The 22,500-nt window shown below is 34.4% G+C and overlaps 1 protein-coding gene across 1 annotated transcript; it reads left to right on the forward strand.

The window, feature by feature from the left end:
- The first annotated feature begins 5,945 nt into the window (after nucleotides 1-5,945).
- LOC135218182 (protein fem-1 homolog A-like) lies at nucleotides 5,946-18,544 on the forward strand. Its single transcript, XM_064254332.1, has 6 exons — nucleotides 5,946-6,454; nucleotides 15,406-15,554; nucleotides 15,793-15,942; nucleotides 17,134-17,320; nucleotides 17,545-17,813; nucleotides 18,156-18,544. The coding sequence occupies exons 1-6, from the start codon at nucleotides 5,946-5,948 to the stop codon at nucleotides 18,542-18,544; spliced, it is 1,653 nt and encodes a 550-aa protein (XP_064110402.1).
- Nucleotides 18,545-22,500: the final 3,956 nt, after the last annotated feature.

Consider the following 22,500-nt stretch of genomic DNA (forward strand, 5'->3'; position numbering starts at 1 on the left):
AAGCTAAGTCTCCGTTACCACAGCATATATTTAGATTGTGATCGTTTATATAATTACACTAACAGTGTTGATTTATTTCCTATTGAAAGTATGTCTATCAATTTCACAGATTATTAGTCAAAACCATGATCCGTATTATTTTATAGCTTTGACACACGTTCTTCATATATTATGTACTTACTGCCATCGTATGCATTATGTTTGGTATCTCTATGGCCTTTCTTTAAACAATTTTTACACTTTAATGTGGGATTTATGATTTTCACCACATTTAGGGCAAATGTGGTCTTTTTTACCATTTGCTGCGCCATGACCAAATTACTGACATTTATAGCATAGATAGGGCATGTGACAGTCCTTCAAGATGGGTACAGTGTACACAACTTATCACCTCTATCATAGGTAGCCTTTCGTATTTGTGGTTTGCGTTTGATGATATAGTGCTTATATTTATCATCTTTGGCTTTTCATTTCCGTTACAATGTTCAGGTCGTTATTTTTTAGATGATTATGTGGTTTCCTAATTTTCATATACATATTCACACATATTCATATATTTGTATGCATACAACCGTTCTTAAAAGACTATAAAACAAGAAAAAAAATTACAGTCGTCATCGCCGTGTACATATTCAATCCCAAAACATTGATGCAGTGAGTGAAAAAATATTTCAGAAATGAGATTACCTATCCATGGATTTTTCTTGACAATGCTACTCATCCTTCGAGACATATGCTACATTTATTTTGGGCTTAAGGGTTACCCTTCTGATTTACTGTTGTATTACTTGATGATTTTCTGAATCTCTGTTTTTCGTCTTTTCCAAGTTTTTCCTATCTGGAAACCTTACAAATATGTGTCCATCTCTTGTTGTTGTAACCTGCTCAACTGGCGCCGTTGTTTTACTCATAATTTCCTTCTTTTTTATTTGCTGCTGTGCTCTCTTTGTTTGTAAATTTGCATAAGTTTTGTCTAGGTTTGTAATAATCTTTACGTTTTTATTACATTGTCAATTTTGTTTTGAGTTTATAACAGTTTTTTTTTTACTTGGCATTTCGCACAATTTCTAATCACACGTGGAAATTTCTGTATCCATTCATGGTATAACCTGGCACTTATTCGTCTCTAAGCTCTAATGAAGGAGATTCAGGTATAATGAGATTAATACTAATTTTCCCTTGGCATTTGATAACACCGAGGGGATACTGAATACGTATTTTCAACAAACCTCATGTTCCCTGGCTTTAAGTTTACCACGTTTACTACTAAAAGATAAATGAAACTGAGACGAATACCGATATTTACTGATTCGAGGGTTGTAGAACATTTTTATTTACTGAATCAAGGGTTGAAGAACATTTTTATTTACTGATTCGAGGGTTGAAGCACATTTTTATTTACTGATTCGAGGGTTGAAGCACATTTTTTATTTACTCATTCGAGGGTTGGAAGAACATTTTTATTTACTGATTCGAGGGTTGAACATTTTTATTTACTGATTCGAGGGTTGAAGCACATTTTTATTTACTGAATCAAGGGTTGATGCATATCTTTATTTACTGATTCAAGGGTTGAAGCATATCTTTATTTACTGATTCAAGGGTTGAAGCATAATTTTATTTACTGAATCAGGAGTTCAAGCATATTTTTATTGACTGATTCAAGAGTTGAAGCATATTTTTTTCATTCACTGAATCAAGGTCCAAACGTCTCTTTTTTATTTACTGCAGCAAGGGTTCAAGTATGTATTTTTACTGATTCATGGGTTGAAGCATATCTTTATTTTTTATTCAAGGGTTGAAGAATCTATCTTTATATACTGATTCAAAGATTGAAACTAATACATAAGAGTACCTTGAACTTACAGTTTTGGAGTTTTGAAATAAGAAGTTCGTAAAGACACTCCAGATTTTCGGTTATTTCTTATTTTACTTATGTATAGTCTTCTCGAAATGCAACGCTCATTTTCAGAATTACAAAAAAAGAGCTACAAGAATCCAACAAGGAAGGAACACTTAACGTTGACACCAGTATTTGATAGAAATGTTGTTCCCTTGACCACTAGCTTGGTTAGAATGACCAAATCCTCATAAGTCAGAAGTTCAAGCGATGGTGCAATACATTAACACCCACCAAAAATACTTTCTTTGCACTTTGATACATTTTTATCTATTAGTAGGTCTATTAATTTATTTTTCATTTTTTACTAAGTGGGGTATCTTCAGTCTGTTTCCCTTTACCTAATCTTACTTCTTCCTAACGAACACATATCTTTGGAAGCTTGATTTTCAAGCCAATGGAATAGGTTTCATCTTTCTGAATAATACTAATAATAATAATAATACTAAAATAATAATAATAATACTAATAATAATAATAATGTGTACATAGTGCCGGTATATGCATAAAAAACGTTAGTGAAATAGTTAAAATCTGCATACAATACTTATAACAATAAGAGAAACAAATTTATAAATACATTTCATCTGCGAAAGAAGCTTGGCTATGAAAACATTGTTTCACGAGAATATTGTGCATAACATGACCATGTAGGAGAGATTTATTCACCACCAATGAGAGGATATATTCCAGAAATTAGTTTATTATTATTATTATTATTATTATTATTATTATTATTATTATTGTTATTGTTAGTAGTTGTAGTAGTATTAGTATTATTGTTATTATTGTTGCTGTTGAAAGTGATTGCTGCATCAGCTGCATTAATCATGTATAGAGTCTTCTTTATATTCTTATGATTGCGATGCAGTACTACAGGAAAAACAGTAATCGGAAAATATTTCGAAGACTCTACAAGATTAATATAATTGATGCAGGAATCACTTTTCTCAGTAAATGTCTGAAAGAGGGTCTCTTGCTAGTATTATTATAATTTTTAATGCTACCCAGGTCGTTAGTTTATAAAGGTTCTTCTGTATTTTTCTAATTATTGTTTTCTCATCATTGCTTAAACTAGTGAGCAAGTGAGCAACGCACCGAAGGTTGGCATGTCTCAAATAGGTAATAGTCAAAGTAGACTGAATTAATATTAATAAAATTCTGGTGGGGGTAGTCATATTTTCAAGATTTTACCTGCAATAAACTCTACGGGATATATACTGAAACTTGGCTACCACCATTGACTTTGCCTTTTACCTATTTGAGACATGCCAACCTCCGGTGCGTTGCTCACATTTTAAGTGACAATGAGTAAACAGTAATTACAGAAATAGAGAAGAACCTTTATAAAATTAACGCAGCTGAGGCAGCCATTACTTCTAATAAAACATGTTTTAAAAGAAAGTTTACTTCCAGCTTATTATTATTATTATTATTATTATCATTATTATTATTATTATTATTATCAAAAGTATAATAATAATGATAAGATTAGTCCACCCTCAACTTCCCCAGCCGGAGGATGTCCTGGCAGATCCAGACGAAAGTTCGCTTTCTTCAAGAGAGAGAGAGAGAGAGAGAGAGAGAGAGAGAGAGAGAGCGAGAGAGAGAGAGGAGAGGAAATTGTTAACTTTGATCACTATGGTATCATAGTTTTATCTGTAAATTTCAAATATATACACCAATTCTGGCTCTGTATTTGATCATGACCTCTCTATAGGCGCTCTACTAGCCTGTTTAAGTAGCACGGAAAATGCCGCTACTCGGAAAATAGAGAAGAATCTCTATAAGTGTAACGCTGCTCAAGTAGCCATTACTTTTAATAAGGTACGCTTGAGAGAGGGTGAGCTTCCTAAGTACATTATTATTATTATTATTATTATTATTATTATTATTGCATGTTGTTGCTATTTTGGTTGGTTATCTCATTCTTGTACTGTCCATTTTCAGACGTTTCCATCGGGCGTTAGTACTCGTTGACGATTGAGAGAGTCAAGGAGGGACGGGATTCGATACTGTGCACGGCAGCTCTTCGTTGGACACACGAACTGCGTCAGGATCCTCGTTGAATACAGAGGCGCAGACGTCGAAGAACTGGGCTCAGGTAAGTCATTTGAAAATGTACATCGACCGACAAGTTTCCCTGACTTGCTGTATTTAGAGGATGACTGAGAACTTGAATAGTTTTTCATAAGATTTCTTTGGACATTGATAACTAAGTTATTTGCAGCCTCAGACATACCATTGAATTGTTGTTCTTTGCAGTTTCTACTGGAGGGCCTCTTCTGTCTGGAGTTAGTCCTTTATGGTGCGCTGCTTTCGAAGAGCATTACTGGGTTGTCGCCTATCTCCTTTCTAAAGGCGCCAATCCAAATGGCGATACAAGTTTCTACAGCACTCCATTGCAAGCTGCATGCGAGCTAGGGTTACTTCCATATGTCAGACTTCTTGTGGAACACGGGGCCTCCGTGAGTTTTCAATGCATTTGGTTTTAATATTGTTTTATATGAGTGCTTGCTAACATCAAGTTACATTCTGTTGTAAACTGCTATATAGTTTTTGTCTTTAGGTCGAGAAGTTTCTTTTAATAAATTGATCGGTCTATTTCCCCCAGACATCGAGGCTGCTGATGACCGCGCTGTCACTTGTCTGATGCTTGCTTCCTTCGGCGGCATTTGGAAATCGTAAGTATCTTTTGGAAGTGGGCGCTGATGTGAACAGCAAAAACATAGAAGGCGAAAGTGCACTCCACGCATGCGCAAAGGCAGGACATCTGGAAGTAATGAAACTGTTGCTGGAACACAACGCTCGGATGGGTGTCCGACTATTCTGGTGAGTCTTGCTTGACATTCCTGGATGTTACGTATTCTTATCCAGATCTTGGCCGACCTGGATTCCAGCGCTGTCATGTGATATGGTGGTTCTCGAGCAGGACTTTGAAGCTTAGCATTTATGCCAGAATTATAATTCCAAGAGACATAAGAAAGACTAGCATACTGCACTTCTCCACGTATTTATTCCCAGGATTAATGTCTCTACCCTAAAAACTTTATTCTTCTAATATGTATTAAATTTCTAATTGAACGCAAGTGCAACAAATGATTTTGATGGCTCTAATGAATATTATTTCCAAGAAATGAAAAGAAAATTAGTTCAACTATTCAAAGTTCCATTAGTCCAAGTAACAATAATATCTCCTTTTTGAATGGAATCAGGTGAACACTAAGTAAATTAAACTTATTCCTCTATTCATTGTCTTCTCTTTACCAGGATTAACGCCTTTGCTTGTGGCCAGCTCTCGTGGTCATAGGGACATGGTAGAATATCTAGTAAGTAGAAATGACCTGGTACCTGGAAAAGAGAAACCTGATGCATTGGAGCTACTTGGAGCTTCCCTTTCAACAGTACGGAAGATATAGTCGCTACAGTTAATTACTGGAAATCAGCAATCAATCAGAGGTAAGCTTGATAAGAAAGCGTTTTCTGTATGATACTCTGTATGCACTAATCTACGTATTATTCTCTGGCATTATTGGTTATCTAAAATAATGTATATATATTTCTTAATTCGAGTTACCTAAATGTTGCAATATAATTCCAGGTACGTTAAAGGCGAACTCATTCATCCAAAAATACAGGATAATTTGTCTTGTCCTTCAGATGAGGACTTCAGTGAAGTCAACACCTTAGGAGGAATTAGAAAGTATAGAATTAGATCCTCAAGAAGTTCAATTGCAGGCCCTTCTCGTGATGGAAAGGATTTTAGGCCCTGGTCACTTGCAAACATTGAACATTTTTAATAAAATAGGGATTGCTTGTGTAAATCGCTATGCTATTAAACGGTGCATCAAATTATGGACTCACGCCATCGATACACAACGAAATCAATTGAATCCACTGCACCAGATAGGCTGTTTCACCTTCAGATCATTAGCCAGACCTATTTGGATTCCTAACAAACACTGCGAGTGCACGCAACTGGAATGATAATCCCAAGGAATATGCCGAGGGATTTATCAATGTATTTTCAAAGGGAATCGAAGAAATGGAGCTGATTATTTCTGCATTGAACAATGCTGACGATTGTGTAAGGAGCAAACACAAATCTCACGTGGACCAGTTTATCATGATAGTTTTGCATTTTTTGGTGCCGTTTACGAGATTGCAGCCTGACCTCCCTGACTGCCAGCGGCACACAGTGAAAAAAGCAATGTATACGCTAGTTAAGAAGGGTCTCAGGAATTCCCGAGGTTCGACTCCTTTGCAAGTCGCTTGCTCCCCAGAATTTGAGGAAATTGAAGATCCGGATCTGCCTATGTCTGCCACTCCCAGAGCGGAAGTCGTGAACCTTCTGCTAGAGACTGGCTCTGATCCCAGTGCCACAGACAACGAAGGTAACACACCTCTCCACGCAATTGCCAAGAACGAAGAGTGTCCCAAAGGTATAGTAGACGCCCTCTTGTCAAGAGGGGCTCACTTAGATGCTAGGAATGGTCAGGGCCAAACGTTCGCATCCTTGAGAGCTGACCAAGGGCAGCCCAGTTTCCTCAGTTAGTAAATGTTGTTCTTCACACCTCTTTGCAGTGCCTGGCTGCAGCGTGTATTAAGAGTCAGGGTATTTCTTACAAGGGCATCTTGCATCCTCGACTTGAGCAGTTTGTTGACATGCACTGAGTAGGTGTGCTTTTTGTTATATACTGTATATATATTGAATTTATGTACCTTATGCCTGTTAGAATATGTATTTTTGTACATATTCGTAATTAGTATAAGTTAAGTAGATGTATGGTCGATTTATGTTTCCATTATATCATCTGTCATTATTTTATCTACGTATGTTTATATTATATCGTTATTTTAGATTTTGTATATCATTATGTGATGTTTAAAGATATACATATTTTTTATGTCTGATTTCTTTGAATGGAGGCTCTCTATATAAGCCTTTTGGCGGTCTTATCATGCTTTTTCATAAATTGTGTTAAATATATATCACCTAAACCAACGCTATACTTTTTCTCTTACCTCTATGGAATATTAAAAAAAAAGTGTTGTTTAGTTCATTTCTTGTTTGTTATATGATAACTAAATCGAACTAGGAGTTTTGTCACTTTGCTAATGAGGGGTTTCTCAACAATATAACAACTGATACCCGCTGATAGCATATTGATTACTGCACTTCTCCACGTATTTGTTCCCAGGATTAATGTCTCTACCTTAAAAATCTATTTATCTCCTTGTGTTTACATATTTGAAGCCTGAAGTTTAATACATTCTAAATTGCTAATTAAACGCGAGTCCCGCAAATGATTTCGATGGCTCTAATGAATATTAATTCTAAGAAATGAACAGAGCTGTAGTTCAACTATTCAAGCACCGTAGTTCCATTGTCCTTGTCTTTGCACGAGGAGTCATTCAAAACCAGTGAACTGGTCTTTGGCTTTTGTCTTGTCCAGTCTTGATAGAATGAGCGAAGTGGAAAGGGATAGGAAGAGATAATTTTCTGCTTTCTTATGTTTCTTGGATCTTAATTGTGGCATAAAGCTACATGATACATATGTTAACTGGTATTTACGACATATCTGAACTTTTTATTGTTTTATTTTACGAGAGTTCAAAAGAATTCACATATTGGTTAACTTTCAGCAATTTTCATAATTAACAACACAGATTTGTAGAAACATATGTTTGGAAAATCGTGAAATTGCTGGTATGGTCAACTGGTCGTATATCATACTTTTAATCAATGATTTACAAACTCTCTTATATTTTTTAATATTATAATGAATTTTTTGACAGGTGGTTAAATGAAATTAGAAGGCTATACAAAGTACTGTTCCCATTGCCTAATAATGATGAAATGGTTCCTGGCTGCTTGGTAGTATAGGTTTAGAAGGATCCATATATTTGCATCTATTGATATCTGTTAAAATTGATTGGGTGAGACGAATAATCTTTCGTCTGTTGAAATGTAGAAGTACCTTAGATTTGAGAAATATTACGTTTATTAATTTACATAAAAAAGCGAATAAGAAAATTTTAGAAGGGAAGAACAGTGCTGGATAAGGCATATTAAGGCTTACATTAGTCTGAGGAAAGGTTGCTGTTTAAAGATAATTTCTCGAATTGAGAGACGTAAAAGGAAAGTCAGGAAAAGTAGGTAAAATATTATGATTAAAGTAATTCTGTCTCTAATACAAAATGGATTGGACGACATTCCTGTTTATATGTCAACAAATATGTAACTTGTTCGAAAAAGTATCTTTAATAATATTGCGTACAAAAGAAAAATATCACAGGCTAAACAAAAGCATACTTGAAAATATGTTTAATATAGCTACTAAGGATTTGTGTTCACATTTGTTTTAAACTATACTCCAAGAGTATAGTCTCCCTTGCTGCTACACTAACACCCTTTTGTCACTGAGAGATAATACGGCTAAACAACTGCCCTACAGAATTTGAACCCCTATTATATCGAAGACAAATAGAGGACATATTTTTAACACATCCACAGATTCCTTGACTATCTTTAAATGCACAAATTCGAATAAGAAAACAATGGGAAATTCAAAAAACCTACACACCACCATTTTCACGGATTTCAAAACTTTACAGAAAATCCTCACCTGCTGAACTAAGTTTTCATTTCTCCACAGTTTTACAAAATTAATTGCATGAAGACTATTATTTATCGAGGAAACAGTATTTGCTCTTACTTCATCAAAATATGATAAGAAAATTCAATACTTGCAAAATTACTTTTGACCAAAATCATTTCTAATCACATCTTCTCAAAAAATTCTTAGATCATTTCTTGGTAAAAGGTCATTCTACGAATTTCAATTTTCAGAGTACCAAAGGAAAGTATTCACACACACACAGATATATATATATATATATATATATATATATATATATATATATATATATATATATATATATATGTATATATATATATATATATATATATATATATATATATATATATATATATCTGTGTGTGTGTGTGTACAGCTTTCATACTAAGGAAATCTTAGATTTGAAAATCGTAAAAAATTTTATATCGAAAAAAAGCCTTTGAAAAATATTAAGGAATGCCGACATCTGATACAGTATACTATTAAATTTCACAGTTGGGCCTTACCTTATTATGCGTGACCCTCTGCCTGAGTAATTATCTTCACCTGTTGTTAACCACTTCACTCGTCCTGCCAGTAACACTGGTTTATTTGTAGTTGCAACCATTAACTGCAGCACACAGTTTCCTGGACACATACGAAGGACTATCATCAGAACAGGTCTATCACTTCTAAATCAGTCAAACTCAGTTATCAGGAGTCACTCTCACAAGCAACACAATAGTTTCACACACCAAGAATTAAAAATCCCCTCCAAAGCATTACAGACTCTCTTTATTTTAGAATCAAACCATGACTTAACAATTCAGTTGTTCCTTAACTGCCGTAGTTCGCACTTCAAATGGTGCAGGTATTTTGGCAATTGTCTAGTTTCCTTTTCTTTTCTTTATATTGTTAACAACCATCAGTCCATTAAAACTATGCTAACTGCCCATTTGGAGGAACATGTTATTTTTTTCCTTTTTGGAGATTTCGTTAATGTAAATATATGATCTTGTGATATTTCATGCTCTTACATATAACTGTATTTTAAATCACGGATGGAAAACGTGTCAATCCGTGCTGCAAAAGAATTGCATTTATTGATGTCACTTAAATATCATGACTAACCAAAGTGAAAAATATAACTAATTGTTAAGTCACATTCGGAATAACCGTACATATTTTTGTTTATATGACTGGGCGTTTTATTATTTGCATTAACATATTGCGAGAAAAATAAATCCTTAATTCGAGAGAAGCAATGTTACTAGACATGTCATTTGTTAATAAATCATGCGGTATAAAATGAATACAACTAATATGATATGACTCCACGTGCGCTGAATAATCAAACTTAATTAGAGAGCTTCAACCATCATAAAACAACAAAAAAATATTTATTGAGAGAAAACAACGTATGTTTTAATATTTCCTACTTTGCTTGTCGAACTTAATGGATAAAATTTGAATTTCATTTTTGCAAATATTTAATGACACCTAAGTGTCAGTGTTTACGAGAAAGTATAATCTTACATACAGAAGACTTATAAAAACAATTAAATAGCAATCCTTTGAATAAAGATGGAAATGGTTTCCGAGGTAAAATTCTGTCGTTTCCTTGTGTGAATTGCAGAAAGTCAAACTGTACAAGAGAGTATTAGGATTATGTTCGATGTCATCAGTCACAAAATAGTACCGATTATAATGATTTGATGCATCTGAAAATGGAGATTGTAAACTGTTTCTATTCCTTTCTTAAAAACGCACATTGATTATATTTCGGTGTAGATATGCATATCCACATGACAGTTTTATTTGATGTTTAAGTAAATTTATGTGATACCAAAATTCTACAATGATATTGGGCCTACGCTTTGTACATTAACATGTTCTCTAGACAGAGAGAGAGAGAGAGAGAGAGAGCGACTGCTGCTAAATTCTGCAGTTTTCTCTTCCACTTTTTTCTGAATCGATTTTATTTTTAGCTGCAATTGCTTTAACAACATATATTGTATTTTTCTGTTTTTTATTAGACTAATTAAATGAGCGGTTTATTATTTTAAGAGGCAGATAATCATGAATGCATTATGTGAGACATGTAATTTTCAAATTATCCGTTATATATGTTTTTGGAATCGTTAACTTATCAAGAATATCAATGAATAAGTTGATTTTTTACAATGTAAAAAAAAAACTGTAGTACTTAATTACTTGTCATATGCAGACACTAACATAGAAAAAGTTATCGTCGTAGAAAAAAAGGTATAAAGTTCATAACTCTATAGAGTTTAAGTACCATTTTTCATTACTCGAAGACAGACAAACAAGAAACAGCAAAACAGAAGTTAATAATAGCTTTAGCGGTAATTTAAGTGACAGTTAAAAAATTCGGTCGTTAGACGTTGGGGGGCTGAAAAACGGAAGGAACCCAGTTTTAGAAACAGCTTTGACTGACATCGAACTTGGATACTGAAGTCACTGACCATCTTAATCCGGTGTTTCCTTCCAAGTTCGACCGCATTACTAGTACGATAATCGCAATACCATTGTTTTGTATTGTATACCATTTATAATGCAGAATAGTGCCAAATAATGTAGAATTTCATCGGTAATTAAAAGGAAATTATACAATTTAGAAAACTACACCCCCTTGCTTTGATTAAAATTTATATTTTAGTAAGCCGAAATACATGAGACTATTTCATTTCAAATGTCATTCACACTCCATGGGCGGTGACGGGCGTTGCCACGTCAAATTTTTCGACTCGCTTTGTATGGTATATGAAGGCAGCGTAAGTTATACAACGCACATATAATTAGTTTCTAATCAATTTATGTCGATTGTTGAAAGCCATCGGAATTTTCTACCTTTTAACAACAATAAAGCAACATGTTTCTTCTTAAACATGGCAACAATAATTTCCAGCTTTGCCAGTTCGCATCTCAGGTGTTAAGCTGACCTCGGGGCATAAAGACGTTGAACAGCAAAGAAAGGTAGTCGCTTAATCGTCCTTCATATTGTAAATATTCATTCAATTCCCCTTAAATTAAATTTATTAATATAAATAGAGAATTGTTTGTAAAAGTATTGTGTACATAGGCAGTGATAAATCTATTCGTATACAGCCGTGGCACTCTTGTGTTTTGTTATTAATAAGAAATATGACATTCATGACGCAAGTAATCATATATTTGTTTTGACAAAGACAAAGCTGGAACTATGTCCGTATAGAAAAGAAGAAATAAGGATGTAAAAGTTTTATGAAAGGGAAGAAACGAGGGACTATATTATTTATAGATGATAAACTAAATAGCTGCCGATAATTCCATCTGTGTAACCCATGTATAATTATGCCACGCTGTCTGTCTGTCTGCATATATATATATATATATATATATATATATATATATATATATATATATATATATATATATATATATATATATATATATATATATATGTATATGTATATGTGTATATATATATATATATATATATATATATATATATATATATCTATACAAATATGTGTAAGTAAATTAACCCAAAAGAAGTAAATTAAAAGTGCAAAAGTCCAGTAGCAAGAGATCAACCCAAGAATGGTCCGAAAAGAGACTTAATAAGGCCCTATTTGAAAAACAGAGACCTGGTGAAATGGAAAGATTTTCAAGGCAATACAGAACAACCAGAAGTATATTGTTCCCAGGAGACAGTACGGAGAGCAGGGATTAAAAGGGGAAAAACAGGAATGGTAGGTAGGCCTTCAAAACTCCAGAGAAGTACATTTGGCACCGTGGTAGACAAAAACCCCTATCGCCATGTAGGAGCCGGATAAAGGTGTAGTCTTTTATATTTTCATGTTCCAACATAAAAACATAATTATTTTATACTTCTGTGACAACGGACGACTGCCTACATTTTTTTTCCTTGCAGTCCTGCATCTACTTGGCGCCAAGTTGAAAGTAGGAATTTTTAATGTGGGTGAAACTGATCTTCACTTGACACTACAAACTGACTGAACAGATAAAATATCAGCAAATACTTTAATAAAACAAAAACTTTTCGATTGAAAGAAACTCCCTGCTCAAATATTTACAGAGCATTTGTACTAGAAGCATAGAGAGAGAGAGAGATGAGAGAGAGATGAGACGATGAGAGAGAGAGAGAGAGAGAGAGAGAGAGAGAGCAGCTATTACAATCAGCTTCTTGGTCGTCTCTTCTAGTCTCCTAAATAATTTTTACTTTTATCTGCCGTCTCAGAAGCAGAGAGAGTGTTATTTACTGCACTGTAAGATACTGAGCGGAATTATCTGTACCAGTTTTCTAAGTGAATTCTGTCTATAAAATATATAGCAAGATTTCCCGTTAAACCACTTAATGACTTGATTTTTATTATTGTGCAGAATTAGAACCTTTAAAAATTTATAATTCCTTACAAAATGAGAAACTGAAAAGAATATATTAGTTGTTATAAACAGACATCAACAACATGTGTTCCAAAAACGAGGATAATGAGGATAAAAGCATGTCTCCGTGGAAGTAAGAGAGAGAGAGAGAGAGAGAGAGAGAGAGAGAGAGAGAGAGAGAGAGAGAGAGAGAGAGAGAAAGCAGGTGGTGGCCTGCTTGTTTTAGCGAGTTAATGAAATCCAATTTTAAGGTGAAAGCCTTGGCATTGACCGCTACATAACAGAGCCTCCCCCAGAGTCTTCTGTTATTACCCTGTTAATCTTTCTCTGTCCGATTCGTGCTACTGACGTCACTGACATCTTGGTCCTTTATTCCGTTCCCAGTTCGATCACATTTTTTACAAAGGGCATTGAGAGAGAGAGAGAGAGAGAGAGAGAGAGAGAGAGAGAGAGAGAGAGAGAGAGAGAGAGAGAGAGAGAGAGGAGAGAGAGAGTAGTACAATAAAATTGTATTTGCAACAAATATTAAATTTCCTACATCTTTATTCTTATTACAGCTTGCTTCGCTAAAGGACCGATATTTTATATTGAAAAGCAGAGTATACATATAGTCATACTATGCATACTACATAGTATGACCCATGAGAAATGGTAGAGGTGTGTGGAGACTTCAACGGGTGTTTAGGTCAGGATCCAGAGCTCTCCCTCATCCACCCATCCAGCTGCCAGTGCATAAACATTCAAAACGGTAATACTTGTATGTACGTTAAAGGGAAAAAATAATGAATCTTCGTACAAAATTTAATATGATTTATTTCTGATCATAAATTCTGAATTTAATCCTTGCTGGCATAGTAGTGCTTTGACGGAGGCTACTGTATCTCAAAGAAGGAACTTTCTTGACCCGATAAGTGTTTTCAAGGCGGGCAAGCACGTGGGTCAAGGAACCTTCGTGATGTCAGGGCCTTCGCTGAAGGGAAGGTGTCCATTGGTCAGGGGATTACTGGTATTCTAATCCCGACTGCATCACTGCGCCACCCTCACTGGGTACAAATAGACTCAAAATGGTATCAAATTTCAGTTTTGTCTTTGCACGAGGCGTCGTGAGAAGTAAGTGGCTTTCGTTATCCAAGAGTCTCGTCCGAATCGAAGACCCTACTTTCCCCGCTAATTATTTTCAGTGTATAATATCCCTTAAGAGTCAAAGCAGGAAGAAATGGACGACGGGACTGTGTTGGCGTTCGTATGCGTCGCCGAGGTAAGTCGAATTATAAAGTTAGCATTTAATCTTCAAAATATTTATCGTTTAGCCAAAATCTAATATGCTCTCTCTCTCATCTCTCTCTCTCTCTATCTCTCTTCTCTCTCCTCTCTCTCTCTCTCTCTCTCTCTCTCTCTCTCTCCAAACTTAATCGGATACTTCCCTCTGTTTTTTCACGAGTGAGTTCGATACGAAAGGGTTTAATTTATACTAAATTCATAGGTATAGTTCAATTACTTTGTGGTTGGTGGTTTAAATGTTTTTTGTGATACTTTTGTTTTATTTAGTACTAGTATATGACGATGCTCCTGCCTGCATTTGTACTGTTTTATGTTTCCTTGTATTTTCTTCATGTATGCAATATATTTGCATAACACTGATGTCTAATGAAACTAACTTAAGACAGGACTTACTCTTTCCCATGAAGATAGTATGTTCACTACTTACTTTTGGTAGGATAGTACTGACTTTTTTCTACAGTTTGAATTTATTTGACTACTCAGTTGCATAGAAGCTTTTTTTACCCATAATATTTGACTATTATTCAATGGAGGCTACATTAACTTTCCATAGGTGATAGCGTTTATCATTGGTTACAATTTTTAGTCATTCGTCGCAGAAGGAAAATTCTGTCTCGATATATAGTCTTTTGATTCGTTAACTATTTTTATTATTGCCTACCCAAATTGTTCTTAGCATGAATATATAAAGTTTGTTATCGTATTTCAATATTATATTCCCACTGACTAAACACATCTTAAAGAGGCACCTCTCATCATCTATTCGTGTTTGTTTGTTTTTTACCGTCAATTATATTATTAATTCTTTAACTAACTACAAGTAGGTTCTCTTACCAATTTGCTGATTACTTATTTTGGCCTCTTGTTCATCTTCTTCTAAAACACTTTAGATTAAATAAACTATTCATTCTATACATTCAAATATTCTACTTTTTATACCTGCTATCTAGTATAATAAAAACGCCAATTGAAAGAAGGATGTATATGTTATTTGTTTTACTTGAATGAAGACAGCGTAGAAACGGCTAAACACCGAGCATGTTCGTTTACTTCGGGTAACTGAGTTTAATTGGAAGAATAAAAATACATAAATATCGGGGACGAAGTAAAAAAGAACAAATAAAGATAACTACATTCCTTCTGAAAGTGTTAAAACTAAAATATAATCAAACTGATTTATGTCTGTTTTTTCAGCCATACGGATGGTCCAAGGCGTCTTGCATCGAGAATGGCGGGATGGCAATGGGAATCGTTATTGAACGCAGCGACAATTCTTGGACATGCAACCTGTGTCCAGGATCCTCTCGATTACCACAACGCAAATATTGAAGGATTGTTGTCAGGTATGTATGGTATGATTTTACATGTGCGACTGACTTTAAGAATTGTTCCAGTTATTAAATATCATTACCTAACTGGCAATCATCTACTTTTACATGAATGATAGCATCTATCTATCTATTCTATCTATCTATCTTATATTATAAATTCTTCAAATGCCTGACTAGCTTTCCTTTTCAGTGTCAATATGCGGACGATATCTGGACGGAGTTAACCCTTTATGGTGTGCTGCTTCCAAAGGCCACCTGGAGGTCGTGGACTTTCTCCTTTCCAAAGGAGCCAATCCAATGCAAATGGCGTTCACGACCTTCAACAGCACGCCCTTGGCAGCAGCGTGTTCCCACGGACACTTCGAAGTTTGCCCAAACCTTCTCGTGGCACACGGAGCTTGTGAGTCACTGGGAATCATTCTGTTTTGATGTTGACGATGGTTCGAATAACATATGCTCTGCATTTAATTAATTGTAGTTCGTGTGTTGCCATTTTACAGCTAATTGTTCCTGTCTGATGAAGCATAAAATATCGTACCATCTAATTTTTTTAGTTAACATGGTTTATTTTTTCGTTCATATATTTATTTATACATTAGTAGTGTAAACAAATTTATTTAGTCTTTAATCACTAACTTATTTATTCATTAACTTTATTTATGGTTTTCTTGTATATGCATTAATTCATTTTTGTTTATTTATTTATTTATTTAATTATTTGCTTAATTATCTATATATTCATTTATTTATGCATTATTTATTAATTTCTTTATTGCTAATTAATATTTTTTTATTTATCTGTTAATTTATTTATTCGTTAATCATTCGTTCGTTTATTTGTTAGGTTGTGTCTTTGTTCATTTACTTGTTTATTTATGATGATATATATATTTTTTTATCATTCCAGACACTGAGGCTGCCGATCACCACGCGGACACTGTCTGATGCTCGCCTCCTGTATGGTCATCATGATATTGTGAAGTACCTTTTAAATATCGGAGTCGATGTGAACAGCAGAAATATATACGGGAAAAGCGCTTTGTACGGCAGTGTAGAATCAGGAAATCTGGAAGTAATGAAAGCACTGCTGTCTTACAATGCTACGTTGGAGGCCGATTACTCTGGTAAGTCATGTGTGAAATACTTGTGTTCAATTCAATTATTTTTTGTAATGGTCTGTAGTAAATAATATGAATTTGGATGCATAGTAGTATAAAATAACTGTCACCTGAGATAGCCAGATATTCCTATTCAATACGAGTCCACGTCATTTAACTTATAATATGAAAAGCACTCTTACAAGATCTTTGAACTAAATGCAATCTCATCATGCATAAAATACTCATTTTCAATTTAATTTTTTCTTAATGATCTGTACTAATTAATATAAATTTCGAATGCATAACAGCATATATTAGCTGAAATATCAGTAGATTCCTTTTAAGATTTGAGTGCACGTCATTTAGTTCATAAAATGAGCTTATTTTTCACAAAATTTTAGCCCCAAATGCAACGCCATTGCAATGAATTCAAGGCAGTTTTGAAGACAATCGTGAACACTTTCCTCTAGAGTGATTGTTCCCTTTTCCAGGCACACCTTTAATGGCAGCGAGCTCTCGTGGTCATGCAAATATCGTTGAATATCTCGTTTCCAGAACAGATATTTCTAGGATGGAGAAGATCGAAGCGCTGAGCTTCTTGGAGCCTCAGTTTTTAGACAAAAATAAGAGATGCAGTTCGGTGCTGTCGAGTACTGGAAGTCAACGCCTGAGTCTGAGGTCTGTTTTGATAAAATTTTCAAAAGATTATTTTCATTTTTATTTTTTTAGCTAATTTTACTTTCGTATACTGGAAAAGATAGTTTTACTTCATTCGCATATTGTATTAATTAAATGAAATGAGGTTGTTATTATTATAGAGTCGTATTCTTTTAAAACCAAATATCTCTGAAAAGGAGGGAAATTATTTGTTTATCATAATCTCTTTTGCAATGCATTTTCAGGTACGTCGATGGAGCGCTGATGTACCCAAAACCTGACCATCACCTGTCATGTCCTTTATGTGACGAATTCGGTGAATTCACGACCGTCCAACAACTGGAGGCCATAGAAAACAACAACAATGCAGTGTACCTACAGTCTCTGCTTGTGAGGGAAAGGATCCTGGGTACTGATGATGCTGGAACAATGAGAAGTTTCCGGTCGACCGGGCTTGATTATGCAAGATGTGGTGATTTGAAATGGTGCATCAACTTATGGCTTCACGCCATCAGTATGCAACAGCTTCAACTCAAGCCACTAGACCCAAGCAGACTGTTTCACCTGCAGTCGTTTGTTAGTTTATTCGCAATCATGACGAACAGTAACCACACACGCAAATGGAATTGTAAACCCGCGATCTACTTTGAGGATTTAATGTGTGTTTTCGAAGTCTGCACTGGAGAGATGGCAATGGTTACTTATAGTATACTGAATGAAACCTGCATTTGTGAAAGAAAGAAGCACGATTCCCACCTCGACCAAATTATTGCTGTCGTAATGTATTTGTTCGCGTCATTAACTCGGTTACAGACATATATCTTGGCCAGTCAGTGGTGAGAGGTGAAAATTGCAGTGAGTAGGTTAGTGAATATGGATCCAAGGGACTCCACAGGTTCGACTCTCCTCCACCTGGCATGTTCCCTGGGTGTCAGGGACATTGGAAACTTGCTGCTGCCAATCTCTGCTTCTCTCAGGACAGAGATCGTAGACCTTCTCCTGGAAACTGGTTCAGATCCTTGTGCCAGAGACCATGAGGGTAACACGCCCTTGCATACACTTGCCTGGAATGAAGACGTTTCAGAGAACACAGTAGGTGCTCTTCTGTCTGCTGGAGCTAACTTGGACGATGTAAATAGCAGAGGTGAAACTTTTGGATCGTTGATGGCTTCCCGGGAACAGCCACTTGGTCAATTTGAAGATACTGCGAGTCATAGTTCTGTGCAGTGCCTGGTTGCTGAATGAATCTTGAAGCAGTTATTATTATAATTTTTTTCTTCATGGTTACCTTACATCCCAAAGTTTGTAATAGTTGACAAATCACTGATTTGATGGCAATTTGTTCAGTGGATCCATGAGGTTCCTGACTGATTCATCCTCAAGTCTTTTAATGAATGTATTTACATTTGTATGGATGTAAATATTTCATGTTCGAAATTCATTGTACATATGCTCTGTAACTATACAGAATCTTATAATAAGTTGTAAGTGAGCATAATTTTAAGTATGATGATCTATAAAATATGTTGGTTTTTACCCATTATGGTTTTATGTAGCAAATCTCATACTATGTATATATTGCGTTCATATCTATTTCTTTGTATAGTCGTTCATTATGATCTTACTGGTTTTGTTAATTGACGAGGGTGAATGACATAATATCTTATACGAAGGCTTTGTAATGCTTTTATTTATAGAAAATATATGCCTTTCAAGCATTTACTGCTGCTTTTCTTTTTGCCTATAAGTAACTGCTACTTAAAATTCAATAAAATACTGGGACCTCTTTTTCAATGTTATTTTATACTTTCAGTAAAAGGAACAATATGATGTTTATTTAATTCTATATGATGATCCAGCTTGATTATAAAACTAGTATATTTCATTTTAATAACTTATAGATATATACAAATAAACGAAGTGAGAATAAAATATAACGTCCTCTTACTATTTCCTACCCCACGTACATCCCCCCCACCTCTCTCTCTCTCTCTCTCTCTCTCTCTCTCTCTCTCTAAGTGAAAAACTCGTTAACTTGATATTAATCATAAAACAATGTGGTGGTTCTATCTCCCTAATGTTATACAGTCGTCAAAACAAATTATAAATAATTAATTAAAAATGTAGGTTAACCAGTCTGGGATAACTGACATACAACATACCTAAAGCACCCTTATTGTCCATTATTATGGTTAGAATAAAGCTGTGGACAGAGAAGCACTTCCAAGAACGACAGGGAAATTATATTTCAGAACATTTTTACCAGGTCACACACACGCACATTATATATATATATATATATATATATAAGTATATATATATATATATATATATACACACATTTACATATATATTCACATTATCACGTGTATACATTATATATATATATATAATACAGCATTTACATATATATTCAAATTATCACTTGTATACCTTTCACCGCGAGAAAGCAATTTGACAGGCATGTAGAGAAAAACTTAATTTACCACATAAGCATCGAAAGAAAAAAGATTAAACTGAGAAGCGGTACATGCATATTACTTTAGAGGAAAATGATTATAAGGTAAATATTTAAAAACGATGTGATGAATATACCAAGCAGAAGAGTATACTCATCTAAATATTGATTTACAAAAACCAAAAAGCTAAACATTTCGGGTCACCTAAGGCTCCCCAAATCCACAAATAAGAAAAGAAAATGGAGTACATTAAGACTTTATAGACATGCATGAATCTGCAATGAATCAGGACTTGTCTGGAAAAGTATAAAAGTGATGATAAATACGTAATTGTTATAAAACTGTACATAGTGTATATGGTGATAAGCATTAAAATATGAATAAGTCTTGCAATGAAACGAAAGTGAAATCATTGTTGTTCAAAATATGAGAACGACCCACACCATTACTATAATCTGTAGTCTTTATAACATTCTTGAATTGTTTAGAGAGAGAGAGAGAGAGAGAGAGAGAGGAGAGAGAGAGAGAGAGAGAGAGAGAGAGAGAGAGAGAGAGAGAGGATTCCAGGCCTAACGAACTTTTCATTCTTTTGATAAAATAATAGGCTTAGAAGAATGCACTCGATGAAAGTTTCCGAAAATGTGTAGCCATGTGTTTGAAACTGTCCTTAGAAACACATTTGACATTCGATAGTGGAATGATTTTATATAAAAACAGAAATGTGGTATAATTTTTTTACCTGTCCTACTAAACCTCGGTGACAGCAAAACGTGGAAGGCATAGGGTGTTGAGTAGGTCAGTGGTTGCTTTACTGTTTTAATCCTTAAACCATCTACTTAAAGACACTCCAATATATGACAAGTCTTGGGGAAAACTGTTAGCAAGGGATTAACGTTTGGGGTAGATTTTAATATTTAGATTGATATGGCCAAGGAGGATAGATTTATGGATATGCCCTAACCATACGAACCCTTCACTAATCCGCGAGGCCAAGTCAGTCAGCGAGCACTACCAGAAAGATGGTCAACAAGACCTTGGAAAGCATTGCTCTAGCCAGTTTGCATTTGATATTTGCCATAACAAATCAAAACAGTCTTCTATGAAAGAATGAAAAGATTTATTACCTATTAATTTTTAACCGAAGCTTTGTAAGAATAATTTCTTGTTTTTATATATTTTTTCAATGGCGTTCTTAAAGTTGGAAGGTTTTAAGCAAAAAAAAAAGTTGTACTTCCTCCTCTTTTCTTTGAAAGTTTTCTATGCTTTATAAAATGTACCATGAAGGTAAAGACCTAATAAAGTTTATAGCATTAATTTAGAGGCATTTTTTAATCTCCTTCAAGTTGCCAAAGTTTGCTTTTATGAGCAAGTTGCAGGCCAACCAAGTTTAAATGCATATTCTCTCTCTCTCTCTCTCCTCTCCTCTCTCTCTCTCGCTCTCTCTCCTCTCTCTCTCCTCTCTCTCTATCTCTCTCTCTCTCTTTTGCATATCAAAATGGCAAATAATATAGTTCTCAAAATTGTATTAGCAATTTTTGGCCCCTGTTCTCAATGAATAGAGAGAAAATATTGTTGCAATAACTTACACTACGCAATTTATATGTTTTTCGAAGATAATATTTATTATTTTATCATATTAAGAATATATATATATATATATATATATATATATATATATTATATATATATATTATAATTTTTAAGTTTGTTTTTTAAATAGAGAACTTTATTTAATTACCTTTAAACATTACCTGATTAAACTGCGTAGTATTCTTCATTGACTGCAAAAACGTTCATATTCTAGTTGTTAGTATATAGGATTATTCCTATATACTAACCAGTCTGGGATAACTGACATACAACATACCTAAAGCACCCTTATTGTCCATTGGTATGGTTAGAATAAAGCTGACTTTATACCAGCAAAGGGCTAATATTCGTAAATCACCGAAACTTTCTTCTTTTTTTTCAATATCACACCTGATTTAGATAAGGCTTGTGGACAGAGAAGCACTTCCAGAACGACAGAAAAAAACATTGGGGAAATTATATTTCAGAACATTTTTACCAGTCACACACACGCACATTATATATATATATATATATATATACACATTTACATATATATTCAAATTATCACGTGTATACCTTTCACCGCGAGAAAGCAATTTGACAGGCATGTAGAGAAAACTTAATTTACACATAAGCATCGAAGAAAAAAGATTAAACTGAGAAGCGGTACATGCATATTACTTTAGAGGAAAATGATTATAAGGTACAAATATTTAAAAACGATGTGATGAATATACAAAGCAGCAAGAGAGTATACTCATCTAAATATGATTTACAAAAACAAAAAGCTAAACATTTCGGGTCACCTAAGGCTCCCAAATCCACAAAATAAGAAAAGGAAAATGGAGTACATTAAGACTTTATAGCATGCATGAATCTGCAATGAATCAGGACTTGTCTGGAAAAGTATAAACGTGATGATAAATACGTAATTGTTATAAAACTGTACATCGGTGTATATGGTGATAAGGCATTAAAATATGAATAAGTCTTGCAATGAAACGAAAGTGAAATCATTGTTGTTCAAAATATGAGAACGACCCACACCATTACTATAATCTGTAGTCTTTATAACATTCTTGAATTGTTAGAGATTAGAGAGAGAGAGAGAGAGCGAGAGAGAGAGAGAGAGAGAGAGAGATTGAGAGAGAGAGAATGATCCAGGCCTAA

This window comes from Macrobrachium nipponense, chromosome 9 (assembly GCF_015104395.2).
Source record: "Macrobrachium nipponense isolate FS-2020 chromosome 9, ASM1510439v2, whole genome shotgun sequence".
In the NCBI taxonomy this organism is placed as follows: Eukaryota; Metazoa; Arthropoda; class Malacostraca; order Decapoda; family Palaemonidae; genus Macrobrachium; species Macrobrachium nipponense.

Excerpts from the sequence above, each read along its gene's own strand:
- LOC135218182 (XM_064254332.1), top strand. The coding sequence starts at position 5,946 with ATGGAGCTGATTATTTCTGCATTGAACAATGCTGACGATTGTGTAAGG. Across the intron at positions 6,455-15,405 it reads CAGCCCAGTTTCCTCAGTTA|CCATACGGATGGTCCAAGGC; the intron begins GTAAATGTTGTT and ends CTGTTTTTTCAG. Across the intron at positions 15,555-15,792 it reads TATTGAAGGATTGTTGTCAG|GCCACCTGGAGGTCGTGGAC; the intron begins GTATGTATGGTA and ends CTGCTTCCAAAG.